Consider the following 22,936-nt stretch of genomic DNA (forward strand, 5'->3'; position numbering starts at 1 on the left):
AATACTATACTAATACTGTACTACCACAGGCTTGTGTGTACTGTCAGAAATACTATACTAATACTGTACTACCACAGGCTGGTGTGTACTGTCAGAAATACTATACTAATACTGTACTACTACAGGCTGGTGTGTACTGTCAGAAATACTATACTAATACTAATACTGTACTACCACAGGCTGGTGTGTACTGTCAGAAATACTATACTAATACTAATACTGTACTACCACAGGCTGGTGTGTACTGTCACAAATACTATACTAATACTAATACTGTACTACCACAGGCTGGTGTGTACTGTCAGAAATACTATAATACTGTACTGCTACAGGCTGGTGTGTACTGTCATAAATACTATACTAATACTGTACTACCACAGGCTGGTGTGTACTGTCATAAATACCATACTGATACTGTAGTACTACAGGCAGGTGTGTACTGTCATAAATACCATACTGATACTGTACTACTACAGGCAGGTGTGTACTGTCATAAATACCATACTGATACTGTACTACTACAGGCTGGTGTGTACTGTCATAAATACTATACTAACACTGTACTACCACAGGCTGGTGTGTACTGTCACAAATACTATACTAATACTAATACTGTACTGCTACAGGCAGGTGTGTACTGTCATAAATACTATACTAATACTGTACTACTACAGGATGGTGTGTACTACTATGGGCTGGTGTGTATTGTCATGAATACTATACTAATAAAGTACTGCTTCAGGCTGGTGTTTACTATCATAAATACTATACTAATACCGTACTGCTACAGGATGGTGTGTACTACTACGAGCTGGTGTGTACTACTACAGGCTGGTGTGTAGTACTATACAATTGTGTGTAGTACCACAGGCGGGTGTGTAGTACCACAGGCAGGTGTGTAGTATTACAGGCTGGTGTGTAGTACTACAGGCGGGTGTGCACTACTACAAGATGGTGTGTACTGCTACAGGATGGTGTGTAGTACCACAGGAAGGTGTGAAGTAACACAGGAAGGTGTGAAGTACCACAGGAAGGTGTGAAGTACCACAGGAAGGTGTGTAGTACTACAGGCGGGTGTGTACTACTACAAGATGGTGTGTACTGCTACAGGATGGTGTGTAGTACTACAGGCGGGTGTGTAGTACTACAGGCGGGTGTGTAGTACTACAGGCGGGTGTGTACTACTACAAGATGGTGTGTACTGCTACAGGATGGTGTGTAGTACCACAGGAAGGTGTGAAGTACTACAGGCGGGTGTGAATTACCACAGGAAGGTGTGAAGTACCACAGGAAGGTGTGTAGTACTACAGGCGGGTGTGTAGTACTACAGGCGGGTGTGTACTACTACAAGATGGTGTGTACTGCTACAGGATGGTGTGTAGTACCACAGGAAGGTGTGAAGTACTACAGGCGGGTGTGTAGTACTACAGGCGGGTGTGTACTACTACAAGATGGTGTGTACTGCTACAGGATGGTGTGTAGTACCACAGGAAGGTGTGTAGTACTACAGGCGGGTGTGTACTACTACAAGATGGTGTGTACTGCTACAGGATGGTGTGTAGTACTACAGGCGGGTGTGAATTACCACAGGAAGGTGTGAAGTACCACAGGAAGGTGTGAAGTACTACAGGCGGGTGTGTAGTACTACAGGCGGGTGTGTACTACTACAAGATGGTGTGTACTGCTACAGGATGGTGTGTAGTACTACAGGCGGGTGTGAATTACCACAGGAAGGTGTGAAGTACCACAGGAAGGTGTGTAGTACTACAGGCGGGTGTGTACTACTACAAGATGGTGTGTACTGCTACAGGATGGTGTGTAGTACTACAGGCGGGTGTGAATTACCACAGGAAGGTGTGAAGTACCACAGGAAGGTGTGAAGTACTACAGGCGGGTGTGTAGTACTACAGGCGGGTGTGTACTACTACAAGATGGTGTGTACTGCTACAGGATGGTGTGTAGTACTACAGGCGGGTGTGAATTACCACAGGAAGGTGTGAAGTACCACAGGAAGGTGTGAAGTACTACAGGCGGGTGTGTAGTACTACAGGCGGGTGTGTACTACTACAAGATGGTGTGTACTGCTACAGGATGGTGTGTAGTACTACAGGCGGGTGTGAATTACCACAGGAAGGTGTGAAGTACCACAGGAAGGTGTGTAGTACTACAGGCGGGTGTGTAGTACTACAGGCGGGTGTGTAGTACTACAAGATGGTGTGTACTGCTACAGGATGGTGTGTACTGCTACAGGATGGTGTGTAGTACTACAGGCGGGTGTGAATTACCACAGGAAGGTGTGAAGTACCACAGGAAGGTGTGAAGTACTACAGGCGGGTGTGTAGTACTACAGGCGGGTGTGTACTACTACAAGATGGTGTGTACTGCTACAGGATGGTGTGTAGTACTACAGGCGGGTGTGTAGTACTACAGGCGGGTGTGTAGTTCTACAGTGTAGTATTACTACTACTGATGACGGAGGATTTCCAACCACATGACTACACGCCGTTTTTCCAGCTGAAGTGTGTTTATGTAACATGACCTAAATGTCTGCGTGACGCCTTTAAAGCATTGAAACTTTAAACATGATGAAGTGTGATGCAGGATCACCACGGCAACATGTGGAAGTACTACAAGTATCCAAGCCCTAACCACAGAGATACCCATACGGCCCATGTTGCACCTGAACAATCTAACATCAGTAATGGGAGATGATTATATTTTAGTCATCACAAACCTGTGTGTGCTCTGCGAAGAAGTCGGCCTCCTTCTTCTCTGCAGTCGGGGTTCCTCCTGCAGTGGAGTCGATCCAGAGCTGCAAAGAGGACAAAAACTCTGTCATAGCCACCATCCCACCTCCATTTCTTTTCATGCTGCTAATGATATTACACGCTCATGTTTATCTGGACTAGATCCATCTGAGACGCTGATAATCCCTTTTACTGATATGGTGTCAAAGATCCCTGAAGCTTGTCGTGCATTATAACCGTCTAATGGACGGTTCCGAGTTGTTTAATCCGCTTTTACCGCTTATATAGGAACTATTTTACGTTGGCCTGGATGTACGTTTTATAACAAACAACGGCTGTCAGGCTGCAGCGCGTTTCTCTCATTCACCTGTTAAAAGACGGCTGATCTGAACCAGCTGGTTAACGCGTTGCTATGGTAACGCCCCGTAACGGAGGGATATTACAGTGTTTAACTAGCCGAACTATGTATAGGAAAATAATGCAGCCAGTTGTCACTGACAATGGTATAAAGTATGTTTAGGTGAACTTCCACAACCTACTGCAGTTATTCTACATGGACCTGCAGCCGGAGCCGACTGAGACTGGCCGCCTGGGAGTGCTTTAGGACGGGAGAGGCTCCCGCTGCTCCTTCCTTACAGTAACTGTAGAACAATATGTGTCTTCAAGTCAGTCGCCAAAACACCAGAAAAGTCTCTAATAACTCCAGTAAAAGCTGCTAGATTTGTCGCTTTTAACAAAAAAAGTCTCCAGATTTAGCGAGAAAGTCTCCAAGTCAGCAACAGTGTCTGAATGAAAGCAAAGCGGCTGTGGGAGGAGTTTACAGCACAGAGACGCTCGATTAGCAGCTGAAGACAGCAGAGGGAATGCAGCAAAAAGCTCCAGAGGATGCTCAGCTAGCATCTAACAGCTAGCAGCTAACATCTAGCAGATAGCATCTAACAGTTAGCAGATAGCAGCTTATATCTAGCAGATAGCAGCTAATATCTAGCAGATAGCAGCTAATATCTAGCAGATAGCAGCTAATATCTAGCAGATAGCAGCTAATATCTAGCAGATAGCAGCTAACAGCTAGCAGATAGCAGCTAATATCTAGCAGATAGCAGCTAATATCTAGCAGATAGCAGCTAATATCTAGCAGATAGCAGCTAATATCTAGCAGATAGCAGCTAATATCTAGCAGATAGCAGCTAATATCTAGCAGATAGCAGCTTATATCTAGCAGATAGCAGCTAATATCTAGCAGATAGCAGCTAATATCTAGCAGATAGCAGCTTATATCTAGCAGATAGCAGCTAATATCTAGCAGATAGCAGCTAACAGCTAGCAGATGAAAGCTTATATCTAGCAGATAGCAGCTTATATCTAGCAGATAACAGCTAATATCTAGCAGATAGCAGCTAATATCTAGCAGATAGCAGCTAATATCTAGCAGATAGCAGCTAATATCTAGCAGATAGCAGCTAACAGCTAGCAGATAGCAGCTTATACCTAGCAGATAGCAGCTTATATCTAGCAGATAGCAGCTTATATCTAGCAGATAGCAGCTAATATCTAGCAGATAGCAGCTAATATCTAGCAGATAGCAGCTAATATCTAGCAGATAGCAGCTTATATCTAGCAGATAGCAGCTTATATCTAGCAGATAGCAGCTAATATCTAGCAGATAGCAGCTAACAGCTAGCAGATAGCAGCTAACAGCTTGCTAGCTTATCATTTTTTAACCCTTTTTAATGTATTTCATAAGGCAGTAAAATAAACATCAAAACAATATTTAGCATGACTATTGGTCAATCTCCAAAAGCATAGATTATAGAAGAGCAGATATTTTCCCATCCTGTACATAAAGTGTTATAATTTATCCTGCAGAGACGTATTGATCCTCGGATCTTATTCAGGCTGTTGATGTTGAGCGTTTTTCAACCATCACATCCAACTAAAGAGACGAACGGCGACACATCGTCGTACTGGGAAACGTATCGTTTCACCACATCCACACGTTCATAATGTCGCCTTCAATTTACTGTATTTTTCCTCCAGTAAATCTAATATTTAGTAGATTTTGTGTTTATAAACCAGACTGGAGCTTTTTATCTGTTCCCGCAGACGTTCGATTGATCTGTGAATGATTGGACTGCAGGACGGCTAGCTGATACTCACGTCTGTGCCATGTTTGGACAACGCTGCGTTCGCCAGCTGCCGTATTTTCTCGCGGTACATCTGCGCGGCCCGACTGTTGTACTTGGCGTTGGTGTCGTTGGTGGAGCAGCCATGTTGGCGGAAGAAGGCCGTCTTCAGACAGAAGGAGAAAGGTTGTCAAACGGTCCCGAGAGCCAAGAAACCCGCCCCCAGTCAGGCTTTGACTTACCGCATTGGCATTGCCTCCAACCTGCATACATCTGAGCTGAAACCAGTTCCAGTTGGAGTCCAGCTCAGTGGATCTGAAGGGAAGAAGACACGTCGCAATCATTCACGACATCAGAAGCACTTTCAACAAACCTGGTGGTTGAACTGGTCCCACCAAACCTCCCAGTAAAGCACTTTCAGCAGACCTGGTGGTAAAACTGGTCCTGCCCAACCTCCCAGTAAAGCTGAGGAGCCTACCTGATGAAGCTGAGATGCACGCCCAGCGAGCGGTGGATGCCAGAGCAGTCTATGCACAGGAACACGCCGTACGGGATGCTGGCCCAGCTCGGGTTTTTGGCAGCACAGTCGAAGCAAGCCTGAAGACAAACAAGGTTTTATTCCAGCGACGAGGCGTTCTACACCGAGAGGCTTTACAACATATTATAGTTATGCGGAAGGAGGAAACGAGGAGAAATCAGAGGAAACGAGGAGAAATCAGAGGAAACGAGGAGAAATCAGAGGAAACGAGGAGAAATCAGAGGAAACAAGGAGGAATCAGAGGAAACGAGGAGGAATCAGAGGAAACGAAGAGAAATCAGAGGAAACGAAGAGAAATCAGAGGAAACAAGGAGGAATCAGAGGAAACGAGGAGAAATCAGAGGAAACGAGGAGAAATCAGAGGAAACGAGGAGAAATCAGAGGAAACGAGGAGAAATCAGAGGAAACGAGGAGAAATCAGAGGAAACGAAGAGAAATCAGAGGAAACGAGGAGGAATCAGAGGAAACGAAGAGAAATCAGAGGAAACGAGGAGAAATCAGAGGAAACGAAGAGAAATCAGAGGAAACAAGGAGGAATCAGAGGAAACGAGGAGGAATCAGAGGAAACGAAGAGGAATCAGAGGAAACGAAGAGAAATCAGAGGAAACGAGGAGAAATCAGAGGAAACGAGGAGAAATCAGAGGAAACGAGGAGAAATCAGAGGAAACGAAGAGAAATCAGAGGAAACGAGGAGGAATCAGAGGAAACGAGGAGGAATCAGAGGAAACGAAGAGAAATCAGAGGAAACAAGGAGGAATCAGTGGAAACGAGGAGGAATCAAAGGAAACGAAGAGGAATCAGAGGAAACAAGGAGGAATCAGAGGAAACGAAGAGGAATCAGTGGAAACGAGGAGGAATCAGTGGAAACGAGGAAGAATCAGAGGAAACGAAGAGAAATCAGAGGAAACGAGGAGAAATCAGAGGAAACGAAGAGAAATCAGAGGAAACGAAGAGAAATCAGAGGAAACGAAGAGAAATCAGAGGAAACGAAGAGAAATCAGAGGAAACGAAGAGAAATCAGAGGAAACGAGGAGGAATCAGAGGAAACGAAGAGAAATCAGAGGAAACGAGGAGAAATCAGAGGAAACGAGGAGAAATCAGAGGAAACGAGGAGAAATCAGAGGAAACGAGGAGAAATCAGAGGAAACGAAGAGGAATCAGAGGAAACGAAGAGAAATCAGAGGAAACGAGGAGGAATCAGAGGAAACGAGGAGGAATCAGAGGAAACGAGGAGGAATCAGAGGAAACGAGGAGGAATCAGAGGAAACGAGGAGGAATCAGAGGAAACGAGGAGGAATCAGAGGAAACAAGGAGGAATCAGAGGAAACGAGGAGGAATCAGAGGAAACGAAGAGGAATCAGAGGAAACGAAGAGGAATCAGAGGAAACAAGGAGGAATCAGAGGAAACAAGGAGGAATCAGAGGAAACGAGGAGGAATCAGAGGAAACGAGGAGGAATCAGAGGAAACGAAGAGGAATCAGAGGAAACAAGGAGGAATCAGAGGAAACGAGGAGAAATCAGAGGAAACGAAGAGAAATCAGAGGAAACGAAGAGGAATCAGAGGAAACGAAGAGAAATCAGAGGAAACGAAGAGAAATCAGAGGAAACGAGGAGGAATCAGAGGAAACGAGGAGGAATCAGAGGAAACGAGGAGGAATCAGAGGAAACGAAGAGAAATCAGAGGAAACGAGGAGGAATCAGAGGAAACGAGGAGGAATCAGAGGAAACGAGGAGGAATCAGAGGAAACGAGGAGGAATCAGAGGAAACGAGGAGGAATCAGAGGAAACGAAGAGAAATCAGAGGAAACGAGGAGGAATCAGAGGAAACGAGGAGGAATCAGAGGAAACGAGGAGGAATCAGAGGAAACAAGGAGGAATCAGAGGAAACGAGGAGGAATCAGAGGAAACGAAGAGAAATCAGAGGAAACGAGGAGGAATCAGAGGAAACGAGGAGGAATCAGAGGAAACGAGGAGGAATCAGAGGAAACAAGGAGGAATCAGAGGAAACGAGGAGAAATCAGAGGAAACGAAGAGAAATCAGAGGAAACGAGGAGAAATCAGAGGAAACGAGGAGAAATCAGAGGAAACGAAGAGAAATCAGAGGAAACAAGGAGGAATCAGTGGAAACGAGGAGGAATCAAAGGAAACGAAGAGAAATCAGAGGAAACAAGGAGGAATCAGTGGAAACGAGGAGGAATCAGAGGAAACGAAGAGAAATCAGAGGAAACGAGGAGAAATCAGAGGAAACGAAGAGAAATCAGAGGAAACGAAGAGAAATCAGAGGAAACGAAGAGAAATCAGAGGAAACGAAGAGAAATCAGAGGAAACGAGGAGGAATCAGAGGAAACGAAGAGAAATCAGAGGAAACGAAGAGAAATCAGAGGAAACGAGGAGAAATCAGAGGAAACGAAGAGAAATCAGAGGAAACAAGGAGGAATCAGAGGAAACGAAGAGAAATCAGAGGAAACGAAGAGGAATCAGAGGAAACGAGGAGGAATCAGAGGAAACGAGGAGGAATCAGAGGAAACGAGGAGGAATCAGAGGAAACGAGGAGGAATCAGAGGAAACGAGGAGGAATCAGAGGAAACGAAGAGAAATCAGAGGAAACGAAGAGGAATCAGAGGAAACAAGGAGGAATCAGAGGAAACGAAGAGGAATCAGAGGAAACGAAGAGGAATCAGAGGAAACGAAGAGGAATCAGAGGAAACGAAGAGGAATCAGAGGAAACGAAGAGGAATCAGAGGAAACGAGGAGGAATCAGAGGAAACGAGGAGGAATCAGAGGAAACGAAGAGAAATCAGAGGAAACGAGGAGGAATCAGAGGAAACGAAGAGGAATCAGAGGAAACGAAGAGGAATCAGAGGAAACGAAGAGGAATCAGAGGAAACGAGGAGGAATCAGAGGAAACGAAGAGAAATCAGAGGAAACGAAGAGAAATCAGAGGAAACAAGGAGGAATCAGAGGGAAACGAAGAGGAATCAGAGGGAAACGAAGAGAAATCAGAGGAAACGAAGAGAAATCAGAGGAAACAAGGAGGAATCAGAGGAAACGAAGAGGAATCAGAGGAAACGAAGAGGAATCAGAGGAAACGAGGAGGAATCAGAGGAAACGAGGAGGAATCAGAGGAAACGAGGAGGAATCAGAGGAAACGAGGAGGAATCAGAGGAAACGAGGAGGAATCAGAGGAAACGAATAGGAATCAGTGGAAACGAAGAGGAATGAGAGGAAACGAGGAGGAATCAGAGGAAACGAGGAGGAATCAGAGGAAACGAGGAGGAATCAGAGGAAACGAGGAGGAATCAGAGGAAACGAGGAGGAATCAGAGGAAACGAAGAGGAATCAGAGGAAACGAAGAGGAATCAGAGGAAACGAAGAGGAATCAGAGGAAACGAAGAGAAATCAGAGGAAACGAAGAGGAATCAGAGGAAACGAAGAGGAATCAGAGGAAACGAAGAGGAATCAGAGGAAACGAAGAGGAATCAGAGGAAACGAAGAGGAATCAGAGGAAACGAAGAGGAATCAGAGGAAACGAAGAGGAATCAGTGGAAACGAAGAGAAATCAGAGGAAAGAGGAGGAATCAGAGGAAACGAAGAGAAATCAGAGGAAACGAAGAGAAATCAGAGGAAACGAAGAGAAATCAGAGGAAACGAAGAGGAATCAGAGGAAACGAAGAGGAATCAGAGGAAACGAAGAGGAATCAGAGGAAACGAAGAGGAATCAGAGGAAACGAAGAGGAATCAGAGGAAACGAAGAGAAATCAGAGGAAACGAGGAGGAATCGGAGGAAACGAAGAGGAATCAGAGGAAACGAGGAGGAATCGAAGGAAACGAAGAGGAATCAGAGGAAACGAGGAGGAATCAGAGGAAACGAAGAGGAATCAGAGGAAATGAAGAGGAATCAGAGGAAACGAAGAGGAATCAGAGGAAACGAGGAGAAATCAGAGGAAACGAGGAGAAATCAGAGGAAATGAGGAGGAATCGAAGGAAACGAAGAGGAATCAGAGGAAACGAAGAGGAATCAGAGGGAAACGAAGAGGAATCAGAGGAAACGAAGAGGAATCAGAGGAAACGAAGAGAAATCAGAGGAAACGAGGAGGAATCAGAGGAAACGAAGAGAAATCAGAGGAAACGAGGAGGAATCAGAGGGAAACGAAGAGGAATCAGAGGAAACGAGGAGGAATCGAAGGAAACGAAGAGGAATCAGAGGAAATGAGGAGGAATCGAAGGAAACGAAGAGGAATCAGAGGAAACGAAGAGGAATCAGAGGAAACGAAGAGAAATCAGAGGAAACGAAGAGGAATCAGAGGGAAACGAAGAGGAATCAGAGGAAACGAGGAGGAATCAAAGGAATCAAAGGAAACGAAGAGGAATCAGAGGAAACGAGGAGGAATCAGAGGAAACGAAGAGGAATCAGAGGAAACGAAGAGGAATCGAAGGAAACGAAGAGGAATCAGAGGAAACGAGGAGGAATCAGAGGAAACGAAGAGGAATCAGAGGAAACGAGGAGGAATCAGAGGAAACGAAGAGGAATCAGAGGAAACGAAGAGGAATCAGAGGAAACGAAGAGGAATCGAAGGAAACGAAGAGGAATCAGAGGAAACGAAGAGGAATCAGAGGAAACGAAGAGGAATCAGAGGAAACGAAGAGAAATCAGAGGAAATGAGGAGGAATCGAAGGAAACGAAGAGGAATCAGAGGAAACGAAGAGGAATCAGAGGAAACGAAAAGGAATCAGAGGAAACGAAAAGGAATCAGAGGAAACGAAGAGGAATCAGAGGAAACGAAGAGGAATCAGAGGAAATGAGGAGAAATCAGAGGAAATGAGGAGGAATCAGAGGAAACGAAGAGGAATCAGAGGAAACGAGGAGGAATCAGAGGAAACGAGGAGGAATCAGAGGAAACGAAGAGGAATCAGAGGAAACGAGGAGGAATCAGAGGGAAACGAAGAGGAATCAGAGGAAATGAGGAGGAATCAGAGGAAACGAAGAGGAATCAGAGGAAACGAAGAGGAATCAGAGGAAATGAGGAGGAATCAGAGGAAACGAAGAGGAATCAGAGGAAACGAAGAGGAATCAGAGGAAACGAAGAGGAATCAGAGGAAACGAAGAGGAATCAGAGGAAACGAAGAGGAATCAGAGGGAAACGAAGAGGAATCAGAGGAAATGAGGAGGAATCAGAGGAAACGAGGAGGAATCAGAGGGAAACGAAGAGGAATCAGAGGAAATGAGGAGGAATCAGAGGAAATGAGGAGGAATCAGAGGAAACGAGGAGGAATCAGAGGAAACGAGGAGGAATCAGAGGAAACGAAGAAGAATCAAAGGAAACGAAAAGAAATCAGAAGAAACGAGGAGATACACGAGGAAATGAGCAGATACATGAGGAAATGAGGGGAAATCTGAGGATATAAGGAGATACACGAGGAAATGAGATACATGAGGAAAGGAGGAGAAATCTGAGGAAATGAGGAGATACACGAGGAAATGAGGAGATACACGAGGAAATGAGGAGATACATGGGGAAATGAGAAAATACACAAGGAAATGAGGAGATACACAAGGAAATGAGGAGATACGAGGAAATGCGGAGATACATGAAGAAATGAGGAAATATCTGAGGATATGAGGAGATACATGAAGATATGAGGAGAAATCTGAGGAAATGAGCAGATAAATGAGGAAATGTGCAGATACATGACGATATGAGGAGATACATGAGGAAATGAGCAGAAATCTGAGGAAATGAGCAGATATATGAGGAAATGAGGAGAAATCTGAGGAAATGAGCAGATATATGAGGAAATGAGGAGAAATCTGAGGAAATGAAGAGATACATGAGGAAATGAGGAGATACATGAGGAAATTAGGAGATACATGAGGAAATTAGGAGATACATGAGGAAATGAGGAGAAATCTAAGGAAATGAGATACATGAGGAAATGAGCAGAAACATGAGGAAATGAGGAGATACATGAGGAAATGAGGAGATACATGAGGAAATGAGGAGATACATGAGGAAATGAGAAGAAACTGAGGAAATGAGCAGATAAAGGAGGAAATGAGAAGATACATGAGGAAATGAGCAGATACATGAGGAAATGAGGAGAAATCTGAGGATATGAGGAGATACATGAGGAAATGAGTTGATATATGAGGAAATGAGAAGAAATCTGAGGATATGAGGAGATACATGAGGAAATGAGCAGATAAAGGAGGAAATGAGAAGATACATGAGGAAATGGGAAATCTGAGGAAATGAGCAGAAATCTGAGGAAATGAGGAGAAATCTGAGGAAATGAGCAGATACATGAGGAAATGAGGAGATACATGAGGAAATGAGGAGATACATGAGGAAATGAGCAGATACATGAGGAAATGAGGAGAAATCTGAGGATATGAGGAGATACATGAGGAAATGAGTTGATATATGAGGAAATGAGAAGAAATCTGAGGATATGAGGAGATACATGAGGAAATGAGCAGATAAAGGAGGAAATGAGAAGATACATGAGGAAATGGGAAATCTGAGGAAATGAGCAGAAATCTGAGGAAATGAGGAGAAATCTGACGAAATGAAGAGATACATGAGGAAATGAGGAGATACATGAGGAAATGAGGAGATACATGAGGAAATGAGATACATTAGGATATGAGGAGATACATGAGGAAATGAGGAGATACATGAGGAAATGAGGAGATACGTGAGGAAATGAGGAGATACATGAGGAAATGAGGAGATACATGAGGAAATGAGGAGATACGTGAGGAAATGAGCAGATAAATGAGGAAATGTGCAGATACATGACGATATGAGGAGATACATGAGGAAATGAGATACATGAGGAAATGAGCAGAAATCTGAGGAAATGAGCAGATACATGAGGAAATGAGCAGAAATCTGAGGAAATGAGCAGATACATGAGGAAACAAGGAGATACATGAGGAAATGCGCAGATATATGAGGAAATGAGCAGAAATCTGAGGAAATGAGCAGATACACGAGGAAACAAGGAGATACATGAGGAAATGAGCAGATACATGAAGAAATGAGGAAATATCTGAGGATATGAGGAGATACATGAAGATATGAGGAGAAATCTGAGGAAATGAGCAGATACATGAGGAAATGAGGAGATACATGACGATATGAGGAGATACATGAGGAAATGAGCAGAAATCTGAGGAAATGAGCAGATACATGAGGAAATGTGCAGATACATGACGATATGAGGAGATACATGAGGAAATGAGCAGAAATCTGAGGAAATGAGCAGATACATGAGGAAACAAGGAGAAATCTGAGGAAATGAGCAGCTATATGAGGAAATGAGGAGAAATCTGAGGAAATGAGTAGATATATGAGGAAATGAGGAGAAATCTGAGGAAATGAGCAGATACATGAGGAAATGACGAGAAATCCGAGGAAATTAGCAGGTACACGAAGAAATGAGCAAATACATGAGGAAATTAGGAGATACATGAGGAAATGAGAAATCTGGGGATATGAGGAGATACATGAGGAAATGAGCAGATACACGAGAAAATGAGCAGATACATGAGGAAATGAGGAGAAATCTAAGGAAATGAGGAGATACATGAGGAAATGAGCAGAAACATGAGGAAATGAGGAGATACATGAGGAAATGAGGAGATACATGAGGAAATGAGAAGAAACTGAGGAAATGAGCAGATACATGAGGAAATGAGGAGATACATGACGATATGAGCAGATACATGAGGAAATGAGAAGAAACTGAGGAAATGAGCAGATAAAGGAGGAAATGAGGAGAAATCTGAGGATATGAGGAGATACATGAGGAAATGAGTTGATATATGAGGAAATGAGAAGAAATCTGAGGATATGAGGAGATACATGAGGAAATGAGAAGAAACTGAGGAAATGAGCAGATAAAGGAGGAAATGAGAAGATACATGAGGAAATGGGAAATCTGAGGATATGAGGAGATACATGAGGAAATGAGAAGAAACTGAGGAAATGAGCAGATAAAGGAGGAAATGAGAAGATACATGAGGAAATGGGAAATCTGAGGAAATGAGCAGAAATCTGAGGAAATGAGGAGAAATCTGAGGAAATGAGCAGATATACGAGGAAATGAGGAGACACATGAGGAAATGGGAAATCTGAGGAAATGAGCAGAAATCTGAGGAAATGAGGAGATACATGAGGAAATGAGGAGATACATGAGGGAATGAGGAGATACATGAGAGAATGAGGAGATACATGGGGAAATGAGGAGATACACGAGGAAATGAGCAGATACATGAGAAAATGTGCAGATTCATGAAGATATGAGGAAATACATGACGAAATGAAGAGATACATGAGGAAATGAGGAGATACATGAGGAAATGAGCAGATACATGAGGAAATGTGAAGTAATCTGAGGATATGAGGAGATACATGAGGAAATGAGCAGATACATGAGGAAATAAGGAGAAATCTGAGGAAATGAGATGATACATGAGGAAATGAGCAGATACATGAGGAAATAAGGAGAAATCTGAGGAAATGAGATGATACATGAGGAAATGAGGAGAAATCTGAGGAAATGAGCAGATACATGAGGAAATGACAAGATATCCGATGATATGAGGAGATACATGAGGAAATGGGCAGATAAATGAGGAAATGAGAAATCTGAGGAAATGAGGAGAGACATGAGGAAATGAGGAGAGACATGAGGAAATGAGCAGATAAATGAGGAAATGAGCAGATACATGAGGAAATGAGCAGATACATGAGGAAATGAGGAGATACATGAGGAAATGAGGAGAAATCTGAGGAAATGAGGAGAAATCTGAGGATATGAGGAGAGACATGAGGATATGAGGAGAGACATGAGGAAATGAGGAGATACATGAGGATATGAGGAGATACGTGAGGATATGAGGAGATACGTGAGGATATGCGGAGATACGTGAGGATATGAGGAGATACGTGAGGAAATGAGGAGATACATAAGGAAATGAGGAGATACATAAGGAAATGAGGAGAAATCTGAGGAAATGAGCAGATACATGAGGAAATGAGCAGATACACGAGGAAATGAGGAGATACATGAGGAAATGAGGAGATACATGAGGATTTGAGGAGAAATCTGAAGATATGAGGAGATACATGAGGATATGAGGAGAAATGTGAAGACATGAGGAGATACATGAGGATATGAGGAGATACATGAGAAAATGAGGAGATACATGAGAAAATGAGGAGATACATGAGGGAATTAGGAAAATCTGAGGAAATGAGCAGATACATAATGAAATTAGGAGACACATGAGGTAATGAGGAGATACATGAGGATATGAGGAGATACGTGAGGATATGCAGAGATACGTGAGGATATGAGGAGATACGTGAGGATATGAGGAGATCCGTGAGGAAATGAGGAGATACACGAGGAAATGAGCAGATACATGAAGAAATAAGGAGAAATCTGAGGAAATGAGGAGATACATGAGGAAATGACGAGAAATCCGAGGATATGAGGAGATACATGAGGAAATGGGCAGATAAATGAGGAAATGAGGAGATATATGAGGAGAAATCTGAAGATATGAGGAGATACATGAGGATATGAGGAGAAATGTGAAGAAATGAGGAGATACGTGAGGAAAAGAGGAGATACATGAGGAAAAGAGGAGATACATGAGGAAATGAGGAGATACATGAGGATATGAGGAGATACATGAGAAAATGAGGAGATACATGAGAAAATGAGGAGATTCATGAGGAAATTAGGAGATACATGAGGAAATTAGGAAAATCTGAGGAAATGAGCAGATACATAATGAAATGAGGAGATACATGAGGAAATGAGGAGATACATGAGGATATTAGGAGATACATGAGGAAATGAGGGCTTGATCAGGGTTTTAAAAACTTTTTCACTATAAGTACAGATTAAACATGAAGAAACCACTGTGTGTAGCTTATTTTAGCTAAATATGCTGAATTAAATATTGATCCTTTGGTTTGAGAGGAACAGAAGTTCTGAGATATTCCCTCAGATTAGTCTTGCCACAACACTGATGTCACGTGACTTCATATCACCACGTAAACGCCATAAATGACTTACATAATTCACGTTTCATGAGAAAAACGGAAGCTAACAATTAGCTTCCTAACCAGCTAGCTCCCTTACCAGTTAGCTTCTCAACCAGTTAGCTTCCTAACTAGTTAGCTCCCTAACCACTTAGCTTCCTAACCAGTTAGTCCCTTAAACAGTTAGCCAGCTAACCAGTTAGCTTCTCAACCAGTTTGCTCCCTAACCAGTAACCTTCCTAACCAGTTAGCTTGCTAGACAAACACCTACCGTATACATGACCTTATGGGTTAACTATACCAGCAGGTTAGCAGCTGTTAGCAGTTGTTAGCCTCGGCTAGCTGTGTGACGCTGGAGCCAGGCTAAGCGCGAGCTCCCGATCTCTAACCGAGCTAATTAAGCAAAGCTAAGAATGCCAACACAAAACCAGCTGTCGCGAGTAAACAGAAACACAAACACCGCCGGACTACGCCACCTTGTTCGTAGGAATGGATCTTAGTCTTTTGAAAACGGAAAGGATTTCGGTCTTATTTGGTTCCGTAGCCATCTTGCCACTCTGACAATTTCCATTAGCTGACGTCACTACGGCAAGTCGTGTGTCCCAAATCAAACGAAAGTTTTTATTTACTGATCAGACCTATGGACGGGAGAAGACAAACAACCTTAAAGTTATGGAAACAGTCTTTTCGTTCGTGTTTCCAATTAATTATCTGCAGTAATGACTGATTGCCATCCTGAGTTCTCAGAGCCAATAGGAATCGAGCTTTTAATGGAATCAATACACAGATGGGGTTTGTAGCGTCAGTCTTTGAAAACACACCTGTTATGAACTCCGTTTTTTTTGGGTTTTTTTTTTTTGTTTGTTTATTTGTTTGTTTTTAAGTTATTATAGATTTACTTAATATCTATAATAAAAAAAAGAAAGAAATTAATTAATATCTAAAATAAAGGTTCTTCACAGTGATGCCACAGGGGAACCTTTTTAAGTTCCGCAAAGAACTTATTACACAAAAGTTCTTTGAAGAACCATTGATTATTGTGTTCTTTAAAGAACCTAAGGAGGTTCATCGTAGAACTTAAAACGTGAACCTTTTAGGGTTTCTTTAAAACAACCATTTGTTAAGGGGTTCCCTGAAAAACCTGTTGGGCTGGGTGCTTAACAATACCAGTACACGTTCTTCATCAAATTTCTGAGTACTGGTTCCATTAAGAAATCATGACTGTGTTCTTTGCTTGTATTGTTTTTTAACCAGAAATAGTTCATTTAAAACCTGCTGACTTAAACCAAAAGGAAAATTCAGGACAATTTCACATTACATGCATATTTTACTGAGCCATACCTGTAAACACTGTTTTTACTCACTGCCAGACCAACTTTTAGATGTTCTGGACTGTTTCAACAAGCCTGCAATACATGTGCAGGTTAAAACAACAACAAAAGAAAAACAAAAAACAAATGTGCTTTTTGCAATGCACAAGTTTCTTGAAACAGTTTTCCTTTACATAATACACCACAGTTTGATGCTGTAATGCAGCCGCTGAAGAACAGGTGGAAAGTGACAAATGGCAATTCTTGAAAATCAATCAAATTAGCATCTTGCAAGGTTTATATACGTAGATGTGACATATTCAGAAAACATCTGGCAGCACGTCAACACAGCAACTGTAGAGTTGAACACAGTAGAAAACATTTGGAAAGTAAATAAATAAGTGAATAAATCACATCAGAGGAAAAGTCTAAATCAAAACTAACAAACATTTACAGAGAATTATAAAAGCTTTTTACAGCAATTGGAGGAGAATCCTTCATTCCACAAACAAAGGCTTCTGGGAAGGAAATAGTTTCTCAGGTTTTAGGGATAGTCAACCTTAAAGTTGTGATGAAGCGGAGAGGTAACGGCCAGGGCAGGGGACATGTCCACACGGCCATCATACCTGTGTATCATCCATCTTTACAGTGATGGTGCTGCTCTGCAGTGAGTTTCCATTCATGCAGTTTGTCAGGACAAACTGTCGCTGTTGGAAACACTGAAAGCTCTTAAATTCCTTTGTTAGGTAACACGTGTTAAGGCGAAGTTTCACAGACATTTTTCTGCAAATATAATTATTATTTTTCCCATTTGTTCCCTATAAAAACTTTTATAATTGACAATGTCTTTGTCCAGCTTTTTATTCCTTTCAAACCGAGTTTCATGACGGAACAACTTCAGTGCACCATGCAGCTCCTTTCTACTTCCTGGTTCCTTAATTCAATTCAATTAAACTTTATTTATATAGCGTCAAATCACGGCAATGCCATCTCAAGACACTTTACAGACAGAGGGGAAAACATAATGAAGGCCAATTCATAACAGCCTATATAAGGAAACCAACAGATTGAGTTGAGTCCAACTCAATCTCCCATCCTGAGCAAGCACACTGGCGACAGTGGGAAGGAAAAAACTCCCTTTTAACAGGAAGGAAACCTCCGGCAGAACCCGGCTCAGGACAGGCAGCCATCTGCCTCTGCTGTGTGGGGGGAAGAGGACAGAAAGACAACAGACAACAGGAACTGCTACTCCCGGCCAGGGAGACCTGCTGAGACAGGAGACATACATGTTAATGATGCAACACTGTTATGGGGGGGATAAAAGAAAGAGATAAAAAGAAAGAAGCTCAGTGTATCAGGAAATGTCCCTCAGCAGTCTAAACCTATAGCAGCATAACTAAGGGATGCTAACCATCCCTAGTTATAGGACTTATCAAAAAGATAAGTCTTCAGCCTAGTCTTAAAGGTGGGGAGGGTGTCTGCTTCCCTAACACTAACTGGGAGCTTATTCCATAAGAGAGGGGCCTGATAACCAAAGGCTCTGCCTCCTGCTCGGCTCTTTGAGACTCTAGGAACCACAAGTAAGCCTGCAGTCTGGGAACAAAGTACTCTGCTTGGTATATAAGGAACTATGAGGTCTTTGATATATAGTGGTGCCTGGTTGTGGAGGGCTTTATATGTAAGGAGAAGGATTTTAAATTCTATTCTAGATTCAACAGGCAGCCAATGAAGAGAGGCTAAAACTGGAGAAATATGATCTCTCCTGCTGGTTCTGGTCAGGACTCTGGCTGCAGAATTCTGGATCAGCTGAAGGCTTTTCAGGGCATATTTAGGACAGCCCAGTAATAGAGAGTTACAGTAATCTAGTCTTGAAGTAACAAAAGCGTGAACCAGTTTTTCTGCATCACTCTGAGACAGAATGTCCCTAATTTTGGCTATATTACGTAAATGAAAGAAGGCTGTTTTAGTAACCTGCTTAATATGTGGGCCAAAGGACAGGTCAGGGTCAAATATTACTCCAAGGTTTCTCACTGTAGCACTGGAAGCTAAAGTAATGCCATCCAGGTTCATTACAAAACCGGAAAATTTAGCTCTGAGTTTTTCAGATCCAACGAGAATTACTTCAGTCTTATCTGAGTTTAAGAGGAGAAAATTTCTAGACATCCAAGTCTTTATGTCTATGAGACAATTTTGTAGCCTATTGGGCTGATTTGTTTCATCTGGTTTAAAGGATAAGTATAGTTGAGTATCATCTGCATAACAATGAAAGTTTATTCCATGCTGTCTAATAATTTTGCCTAAAGGGAGCATATATAGCGTGAAGAGTATTGGTCCAAGTACAGAACCTTGAGGAACTCCATGACTTACTGTAGTTTGTGAGGAGGACTTGTCATTTACATGAACGAACTGAAGTCTATCAGATAAATATGATTTAAACCAGCTTAACGCTGTACCTGTAATTCCAATCACCTGTTCTAGTCTTTGTAACAGAATGTTATGATCGACTGTATCAAATGCAGCACTAAGATCAAGCAAGATAAGTACGGACACAAGTCCTTTGTCTGAGGCCATAAGAAGGTCATTAGTAACTTTCACCAATGCCGTCTCAGTGCTATGATGAGCTCTAAATCCTGACTGAAACTCCTCGCATAAATTATTTCTGCTCAGGTGGGCATGTAGCTGAGCTGAAACTATTTTCTCCAGAATTTTGGACATAAACGGGAGATTAGATATAGGTCTATAATTTGCTATCACCTCTGGATCCAGAGATTGCTTTTTAAGTAAAGGCTTGATTCCAGCAGTTTTAAATGATTGTGGTACATATCCTGTCACTAAAGACATATTGATAAGATTTAGTAGTGATGTATTAATTAAAGGGAAAATGTCCTTAAAGAGGCTCGTTGGGAGAGGGTCTAAGATACAGGTGGATGGTTTAGATGAAGCTATTATTTTAGTTAATTCAGAGGGTTGGACAGGACAGAAACTATTTAGACACAAGTCAGATCCTGGTTCTAAGGATGCTTCGGAGACCACAACAGGCTCAACATTATAGGTAGAAGGAAGAGTATTGTGAATTTGATCTCTAATAGTGTCAATTTTATTCCTGAAAAAATACATGAAATCATCACAGCTAAGTGAGAAAGGAATACATGGCTCCACAGCGCTCCGGCTCCTAGTAAGCCTAGCTACAGTGCTGAAAAGAAACCGAGGGTTGTTTTTGTTTTCCTCTATCAATGATGAATAATAAGCTGTTCTTGCCGTACGTAAGGCTTTTTTGTATACGCTTAAACTTTCTTTCCAGGTTAAGTGAGACTCCTCTAGTCCTGATGAACGCCATCTGTTTTCCAAACGCCTTGATGCCTGTTTTAGAGCTCGAAGCTGGGAATTAAACCAGGGAGCCTTCATAATCTTACCTAATTTCTTCTTCTTTAGGGGAGCAACATTATCCAAGGTTGTACGCATTGAAGCTGTTATAGTATCAGCATGTTGATCAATCTGAGCAGGAGTAAGGCTTAAAGGGGGACTCTCAGTCATGCTAACACATGGTAGAGGTGAAAAAATTGATTCAATTGATTGTTTAAATTTTGTAATATTATTGTCTGATAAACATCTACTATAGTAGAATTTATTTTTGGTCAGTGAGTAATCAAATAAAGTGAATTTAAAGGTTAATAAGAAGTGATCGGACAAGACAGGGTTTTGAGGAAATACTTTGAGCTTATCAGTCTCAATACCAGATGTTAGAACCAGATCAAGAGTGTGACCATGAGAGTGAGTGGCTCCATGGACATTTTGTGAAAACCCAACTGAGTTTAGAATAGAGCTAAAGGAAATGTTTAAACTATCATTTTCATGGTCAACATGAATATTAAAATCACCTAGTACAATGACCTTATCAGTAGTCAGCACTAACTCAGACAAGAGATCAGAGAATTCGGTCAGAAACTCGGAGTAAGGTCCAGGTGGGCGATACACTAATGCTAAAAGCAGCGGTTTCTCTCAATTCTATTTTGGATGAGATAAATATAATGTCAGGAATTCAAAGGATTTATAGTTAGTTTTGTGCTTAGGATTAATTAATAATTCTGACTGAAAAATAGCTGCAACACCTCCTCCTCTGCCTGTAGTTCTAGGAATGTGAAAGTTTAAATAGTTAGCTGGCGTAGCTTCATTAATACTAACATAATCCTCTTGCTGTAACCAGGTTTCCGTAAGACAGAATAAATCAATGTGGTGATCACCTATCAAGTCATTGACTAATAAAGACTTATTTGGGAGGGATCTAATATTCAGTAGGCCACACTTTATTGTCTTATTTTCAGATTTTATTAGATCCATTGTTTTTATTTTTATGAGGTTTTCACGATTAACCCCAGAAGTGTTTTTGTGTTGTTTAATTCTTACTGCTGGGAAGTTGTATAAGGTCAGAATGGGGTTTTGGGTGGGCGGCGGCAGGTGGGAAGCTGCAGAAAAGTGTGTTTTTGAAGCTTGAAGAAGTGTTTTTGTGTTGTTTAATTCTTACTCAGGCTCAAACAGGCTGGGGAGGCAGCGTGCTGGAGCAGACTGCAGCCAAATGCCATTGAAGGAAAAGCGATACTCTAAACTTTACAGGTTGCACACGTTGTTATAAAACTGTATATATACAGTCACATAGTCACTGTCCCAGCTGAATCAACGCTTTTCTACTACTTCAAATATTATGACACTAACACAACCTGCTCTCCAACAAAAGAGATATATTGTGATATCCTGATTACTGTGATGTTACTTATTTAATGTTCATTTAGATGATATTGGTTTTTTTCAGTTGACAATATTTTTGACAAGGTTTTTATTCTTCACAGCTTCACTGCCGGTTGTGTGACGTGTGGTCCAACCGGCTGGACGAGCTGCGGCCGAGCCGCCTCCTGCTCCTCCTCCTGCTCCTCCCCCTCCTCCTCCTCCTGCTCCTCCCCCTCCTGCTCCTCCTCCTCCTCCTCCTCCTGCTCCTCCCCCTCCTGCTCCTCCTCCTCCTGCTCCTGCTCCTCCCATTCCTGCTCCTCCTCCTCCTCCTCCTCCTGCTCCTCCCCCTCCTGCTCCTCCTGCTCCTGTTCCTGCTCCTCCCATTCCTGCTCCTCCTCCTCCTGCTCCTCCCCCTCCTGCTCCCTCTCCCCCCCTCCTGCTCCTCCTCCTCCTCCTGCTCCTCCCCCTCCTGCTCCCTCTCCCCCCCTCCTGCTCCTCCTCCTCCTCCTGCTCCTCCTCCTCCTGCTCCCTCTCCCCCCCTCCTGCTCCCTCTCCCCCCCTCCTGCTCCTCCTCCTCCCCCTCCTGCTCCTCCTCCTCCTCCTGCTCCTCCTCCTCCTGCTCCTCCTCCCCCTCCTCCTGCTCCTCCCCCTCCTCCTCCTCCTGCTCCTCCCCCTCCTCCTGCTCCTCCCCCTCCTCCTCCTCCTCCCCCTCCTCCTCCTCCTGCTCCTCCTCCCCCTCCTCCTGCTCCTCCCCCTCCTCCTCCTCCTGCTCCTCCCCCTCCTCCTCCTCCTCCCCCTCCTCCTCCTCCTGCTCCTCCTCCCCCTCCTCCTGCTCCTCCCCCTCCTCCTGCTCCTCCCCCTCCTCCTCCTCCTGCTCCTCCCCCTCCTCCTGCTCCTCCTCCAGCCAAATCGGGCTGGACGCAGGTTTGCGGAGCAGAGCCGGCGAAGCATCATGGAGGCAGCATCTGTTCTTCTCCTCCTCCTGCAGCTGATGTTCTCCTCGCCGGGGAGGAGCTCATCCCTCCTGTTTTATGGAGACAGCGTGAGCTTCATGCCTCCGCAGAGGACAGCAGAGGACACGTTTGAGGTAAGAGATCTTAAATCTCCTTTAAATGTGGAAAATTTATTTGTCATCATGTATTTTTAGTTGAAGCTTCTTATTTTGTTGTTGACTTGTTTGTGACAGCGGTCGTCAGGGAAACGGAGTACATCCACTTCTCTGTGGTTAGCACCGACTTCCTGTGATGCTGCTGAGAAACACTCGGTCGGTGTTTAGGTAGACGTCGGCTGCGTTAACCTGACCATAAGAAAGAGTTATGTATGTCTGTGAACCAGTCTGTACTGGTTTAGTCGTTTCATGACCCTTCCTCCCAGAAAGCGAAGAGCACAGATCATGTCCCTTCTTTTTCTGAAACTGCGCTTTTCTGGACTATTT

At 43.1% G+C, this 22,936-nt stretch overlaps 1 protein-coding gene across 2 annotated transcripts in view; it reads right to left on the bottom strand.

The window, feature by feature from the left end:
- The window catches only part of arfgap2 (ADP-ribosylation factor GTPase activating protein 2), a 113,894-nt gene extending 97,851 nt beyond the window's left edge, over positions 1–16,043 (bottom strand). For both annotated transcript variants that reach the window (XM_079239611.1, XM_079239610.1), the window contains exons 1-5: positions 15,946–16,043; positions 5,349–5,467; positions 5,113–5,185; positions 4,905–5,036; positions 2,735–2,812 (exon numbers count right to left, since the gene is read on the bottom strand). In XM_079239611.1, coding sequence (XP_079095737.1) covers positions 2,735–2,812; positions 4,905–5,036; positions 5,113–5,185; positions 5,349–5,467; positions 15,946–16,017 — 474 coding nt within the window. In that variant the 5' untranslated portion in view covers positions 16,018–16,043. The remainder of the gene's footprint in view (positions 1–2,734; positions 2,813–4,904; positions 5,037–5,112; positions 5,186–5,348; positions 5,468–15,945) is intronic.
- Between the last annotated feature and the right edge of the window lie 6,893 nt (positions 16,044–22,936).

The sequence above is a fragment of the Telmatherina bonti genome (genome assembly GCF_933228915.1).
Source record: "Telmatherina bonti genome assembly, chromosome: 1".
Lineage (NCBI taxonomy): Eukaryota > Metazoa > Chordata > Actinopteri > Atheriniformes > Telmatherinidae > Telmatherina > Telmatherina bonti.